Source organism: Trachypithecus francoisi, unplaced genomic scaffold, assembly GCF_009764315.1.
Source record: "Trachypithecus francoisi isolate TF-2019V2 unplaced genomic scaffold, Tfra_2.0 Lachesis_group4, whole genome shotgun sequence".
NCBI classification, from domain to species: Eukaryota; Metazoa; Chordata; class Mammalia; order Primates; family Cercopithecidae; genus Trachypithecus; species Trachypithecus francoisi.
The window spans coordinates 6650466-6656465 of NW_022681469.1; the positions used below are offsets into that span (position 1 = coordinate 6650466).

General features: G+C 48.5%; 1 protein-coding gene across 12 annotated transcripts in view; it reads right to left on the minus strand.

Moving 5' to 3' along the window:
• Window positions 1-2248, minus strand: part of ACTR3B (actin related protein 3B) — a 106164-nt gene extending 103916 nt beyond the window's left edge. For 10 of the 12 annotated variants that reach the window (XR_004432734.1, XR_004432733.1, XR_004432732.1 and 7 more), the window contains exon 1: window positions 2071-2242. Coding sequence is in view for 6 of the 12 variants with exons in the window: in XM_033192164.1 (XP_033048055.1) it covers window positions 2071-2114 (44 nt within the window). In the remaining 6 variants the exon portion in view is untranslated. Of the gene's footprint in view, window positions 1-1940 lie in introns of all 12 variants that reach the window. The other 2 variants (XM_033192170.1, XM_033192166.1) reach the window with 2 other exon arrangements.
• Window positions 2249-6000: the final 3752 nt, after the last annotated feature.

Below are 6000 nucleotides of genomic sequence, written 5' to 3' on the forward strand. Positions count from 1 at the left end.
CAAGAAACAGATATTTCTCTTGATTTCTGATGACAGAAATTACATAACTATGACTCTTATAATGTTGTTGGATAGGAAGACTAAGCTCAAATGTGCGGACCAACTTCAGCAGCCACTGGGCTAAAGCTGCAGGGTGACTTCCTAGGTCCGTTCTTTTCCTTTGGCTTGGTTATTTTTATCTGTATTTTACCATTTTTTTTCCTATTTTGAGGCAAAACTGAAGCCAAAAATCATTTTACCTCTCTGGGAAATACAAGATGTGCTCAAGCTAGAAAATTCAGGCTCTTTCAGGCTCCTTCTGGTCATACACTGGCTATGGGGAATTCATACGGGGACTCCCTGCCACCGTTTCTAAGTCTTGACACCAACTTCTGAAGCATGACTTTGGGCCACAAAACAACGATCTATAGAAGCTGAATCTCCAAGTGAGCCAAGCCACATGAATCACTTACCTCAAAAGGTCAAAACTGAGCACGACATTTTGGGTATTTACAGCAAGAGAGATGAGTAAGGTCCATGACTTACTAATATGAAAGGTATGACAACTCTGTGAGCATTATTTTATTGCTACTATCAAGAAATCCTTTATACTTCAATAGTTCTGCAAGACCAAAAATACAAAGCAAAAATCTCACATGCAAATACGGAAATGAAAAATACTTTCACCTCCTGGTTTCATTCTTGACACAACCAGACCTGAGGGGACATGAGGTGAACCCACGGGGGTGGGGGGAGCGCATGAGTTAAGAGGAGTTGTAGTATCAACAACGCTGACTTTGTCTTGTTAAGTTCTAGGGAGAAAAGCAAGTTCTAAAATAAACAGCTACAAAGGTTGATATGATGTGCATTTCAAAAAGAACTCATACAAGCCAAGAGGCAGATTTTTCCAGTCCATAACCACTTCTGGTCGCTTCAGCAGCAAAAAGGAAGAAACTACCAGTAGGAGACGGACTGTAGCAAATTAAAGACGGCACCCCCACAAGGTTGTCAAGGAAACCAAACCGAGTGCATTTTTCTATAGAAAAGAATCAAGGGTAAGGTGAACATGCTGTGGAACATTCTGTGGCAAAAATGATTTAAAACCCTTCTTGAAAAAAATCTCTAAGAGACCAAATTGACTTCCAGGCTATTTTACTAAGCACTACATCCATAACGCAAGCAGGCAAGCTTGTATTCCCAAACTACCAGCTACATGGATTCAGCAATCAGCTTACTACAACCAGCTAACTTGGGTCACCGATATTTCAGGGCATTTCCTAAGATCTATCTTTAATAGCTTAACGGCATCGAAGTGGTCACACTCCAAAAGTTAAAAACAAAAACCTGTACCACAATTCCACACACATGCTTTCCCAAATTTAGGGTGTTCTTCAAAATGGAGTCTTTTTAAACACATCATTTTTCAGTGAAAAGGCAAATCTATGCAAACCAAAGCGAGAGCTTGGCCTGAGTGTGCCATTTCATACTGGAAAAGCGCAGGGAGGGCAGTAAAAAGGGTCTCAAGTTGGGAGATCGATGCAATTCTCTCCACAAGTAGGTGGTAAAGAATCCTCAGCCAGGAGGAATGACACGCACACGCGGGCACAGAACAAGGGCCAGTGCTGAGAACGCTGGAAGGCAGGGACACCGTTCGCTAGGAGATGAGTGACGTTAAAGGATCTGCAGTGATCTGTGCCTCACGCTGGCGAATATTCCTAGGAGGGAAGATCCCGCGCTCCCGGTGCCCCCAGGGTGTCCACCCCGGCGGCGGCCGGAGCCGGGCTGCGGGTCCAGGGACCCGGCCACGTGGGCGGGGGAGGCGAGGAGCGCCGGGCTCGCTCAGAGTGGGCACCGCGTCCCTCCCCTCCGTGCTTTTCCTCTTGTGGCCCTTCCCGGCGGGGAAGAGGGGGTTTTAACACGTCAAGGCAAGGCTTGGAGGGAAGCGGCGGCCAGCGCCCCACCTGCCCAGGTAGGTGGTCGCGGGGCTCAAGCCCGGGGCGACGGACACAGCTCGACCTCCAGGTGAGGTGGACGCCGGGGGCCGGGAGCGGGGCTGCGGAGAAGCGGGGGTGGGCGCCGAGCGGCTCTTACCCGGTGCCACAGTCCACCACGCAGGGAGGCAGGGAGCCCGCCATGCTCGGGACGCGCGGCGCTCGGCCCCGCCGGCCCCCCGGGAGTGCCCCGCAGCTGTCCGCTCGGCCGCCCGCTCGCCCTGCGCGCCGCGTCTCCCGCGAGCCTCCGCAGCGCCGCCGCCAGGAGCCCGGATGCTCGGCGGCCGACACGTGACGTCACTCCCCGGTTGGCCAATCAGAACGCGCGAGTGCCCCGCCCCCTCCCCTGGCGCGCCATCTTTAGTGCTGGCAGCGAGGCTTCTTGGCCCGACACGTCCAACGTTGCTGCTGGAGAGATTGGGGTTTATTTTTAACTGACTTACATGAACGTGACCCCATTTCCGAGGCCTGGCGCCTTTCTCATCCTGTAAGTCTTCGCTCGAATGTCACCTTGCGAGGGAAGTTGTTCCTGATCACCCTAACTAGGTCCCCCACCGGTACTGTATCCTCTGTCTCAACAATCTGTTGGTTTCATTCCTAACCCTTAAAGCAAAGTGTTTATATTTTTATATTTATGTATTTGTAGTCTGTCTCCCCTACTGGACTATCAGATCTTCTAGGATAGGGCTTGAGTTTGTCTTAATAACTATTGATGAGCAGCAGGTGCTTAGCACAGTATTTGGTGTATATGTGGAAGTGCCCAAATGTTTGTTGAATGACTGAGTAACCTTCCCCATATAGCAAAAAAAAAAAAAAAAAATTAGTTGGAATTGTCCGGGCGCGGTGGCTCACGCCTGTAATACCAGCACTTTGGGAGGCTGAGGAGGGCGGATCACAAGGTTAGTAGTTCCAGACCAGCCTGGCCAACATGGTGAAACCCCTTCTCTACTAAAAAGACAGAAATTACCCAGGGGTGGTGGCAGGCGCCTGTAATCCCAGCTGCTCGGGAGGCTGAGGCAGGAGAATCGCTTGTACCTGGGAGGCGGAGGTTGCAGTGAGCCAAGATCGTGCCATTGCACTCCAGCCTGGGCAACAGGGCAAGAGTCCATCTCAAAAAGACAAACCAAAAAAAAAATTAGTTGGAATTATTATACTTAACACTGCCTAAATTTTTCTCAGAAGAAAAATCTGCAAAACAAATGCAGGACAGCCTTAAGGAATGAATGACCTTAGACTGAGTAAACCACACCAAGATCACTCCTGGAAAATGTTTTCCAGTGTCAAAGATGGGATGATTGCCCAAAAGTTCTTACTGAAACCAAAGAAGGCAAACACCACCTACTATATTATCAAGTTACTGAAAGCCCCACTCGCCACTTGCTTCCTGCTTCTTGCCTGATCATAAATTCTTGATACTAATTTTTTAGGAGCTTTCTGGAAACGTTGTTTTTCTGTTTTGTTTTTTGAAACAAGTCTCACTCTTTGCCCAGGCTGGAGTGCAGTGGTGCAATCTCTGCTCACTGCAACCTCCGCCTCCCAGGTTCAAGCAACTCTCCTGTCTCAGCCTCCCGAGTAGCTGGGATTACAGGCGCCCACTACCATTCCCGGTTAATTTTTTGTATTTTTAGTAAAGACAGGATTTCATCATGCTGGCCAGGCTGGTCTCAAACTCCTGACCTCGTGATCCGCCTGCCTCTGCCTCCCAAAGTACTGGGATTACAGACATGAGCCACCACGCCCAGCTGAGACATGTTGTTTTTACAGGTACTTAAAACATTGTGTTTTTTACCTAGAAGTAATAGATATGTTGACCACTCCTAGATGACCCATTATCTTTTTTTTTTTTAACTCATAAGTACCCATCGAGGCCCAGACCTAGAGAATGTTTAGGAGAACTGAAGAGAGAAGTAAATGGGAGGAAAATAAAAGGGAGTAAGTGTGGAGGAATCCCAGTTTAGGAGCCCAAGGCTGGGGTCAAAGATTGGCTGGCTTGCTTTGTGTTTTGCCAAAGCCCTGCCTTGCTCCCTTTTCTTTTTCTTTTCTTTTCTTTTTGCTTGTTTCTTAGAGATAGGGTCTCACTATGTTGCCCAGGCTGGAGGGCAGCGACTGTTCACAGGCACAATCCCACTACTGATCTGCATGAGAGTTGTGATCTGCTCCATCTCTGACCTGGGCCAGTTCACCCTTCCTTAGGCAACCTGGTGGGTCACTGCTCCTGGGAGGGTGCCATATTGATGCCAAACTTAGTGCAGATCCGTCATTCTGGGTGGCACAGAACTCCTGGGCTCAAGGGACCCTTCCACCTCAGCCTCCCGAGTATCTGGGACTACAGGCAAGTGCCACTGCTCCCAGTCCAACTCCTGTTTTTTCCATGGTCCTGGCCTAAACGTAGATTAATTCTAAATTACAGGCTGTTGACACTGCCATGTCTTTTATTTTATTCACTTAACAGACATATCAAGCACCTGCTGTGAGTCAGGCTTTGTGTTAGACTGAGCATGCAGCAGTAAACAGGATGTTCAGAGTCTCTGCCCACGAGAGTCCACTGGGAGACAGCAACAGGAAACAGGCAATTACAATACCGTGTAGTCAATGCGAAGACAGGGCAAGTCCAGGGTGCCCAGCAAGCCACAGAGGGGCTGACTTGGGCATCAGTAGAGACTTCTCAAAGCAATGGTGTTGAAGCTGAAACCCAGAAGGTGGGCGGAAAGCAGCTAGGTGGAGGAGACTGTAGGGTGGAAGAGCGTTTCTGGGATGGAAAACATGTACAAAGCCCAGGAAGAAAGACCTCAAGGCTTGTATAGGACCCAGCTACTACACCAGGGAAGAAGCATTTATAGGAATTTGGTACTGACTAGTAATAAAGGGTGTGCGTGTTCAGGGAGCATCTTCTCTGCATAGGACTTACTGGGATTGATGGTTATGGTCAGCGGCTGGCAGAAAACAAAAGATTTCCTGACCTCAGTTATTTCCTCTAGATACCACTGACCCTTGATATATCAAAGATGTTTTATAGGCAGATATCAGAAAACCTAACTACAAGTGGCACGAGGAAAGAGCAAATTTGTTATCTCACACAGTAGGAAATCCAGTGACTCCAGGATAATTTGTCCACTCGATGGCATCATCATGGGCCTGTACGTTCAGTTCTGCCAGGGCCCTGCATGTTGACGTTTGTCCTCAGCTTATCACGTGCAGTTTTGAGATGGCTGCAGCCACTCCATGCACCAAAATCATGATGGACAAAAACAGAGGAAGAAATGCCCCATCATGATGCCCTTTCTCAAAGGAAGTGGGAGGAAATGTTTCCAGAAGTTCCCAGCTGCTTCTCTTCTTGTGTCATTAATCAGCTCCTTTTCTGTTCTTTTTCTGGGGTGGCCATGACAAAGAACAACAAACTGGGTGACTTCAACAAGAGATACTGATGCTCTCACAGTTCTGGAGGCCAGAAGGCCAAATCCAAGTGTCAGCAAAGCCATGTTCTCTCGAAGACCCTAGGGGAGGATCTGTTCCATGTCTTTCTCCCAGCTTCAGATGGCTCCTGGCAACCCTTGGCATTCCTTGGCTTGCAGGTGCATCACTCCAGTCTCTGCCTCCATCATCACGTAGCCTTCTCCCACTGTCTGCATCTTCACATGGCATTCTCCTTATAAGGACACCAGTCATATTGGATTAGTGCCCACCCTAATGACCTCATCTCAACTGAACTACATTTGCAAATATCCCGTTTCCAAATATCACATTCACCGGTGCCAACGGTTAGGATTTCAGCACGTTCTGTAGGAGACACACTTCAACCCACAATTCCAACCTACGCCAAAAGCAGTCACTGGATGGTTTATTCATGTTCATAGATATGCAGCATTGCCAGCATCAAATGGTGTTTATCATAAGTTCCTTGGAAAGTGGTGCTGGGATGACGCAGGCCTCAGAATGGTAGTTATGAAATAGTCACCTCTGATACAGTGAATTGACTTAGATTACTGAAGAAGACCCCCTTGGGCTGGAGAGGGGCCTCATCTCCTCGAAA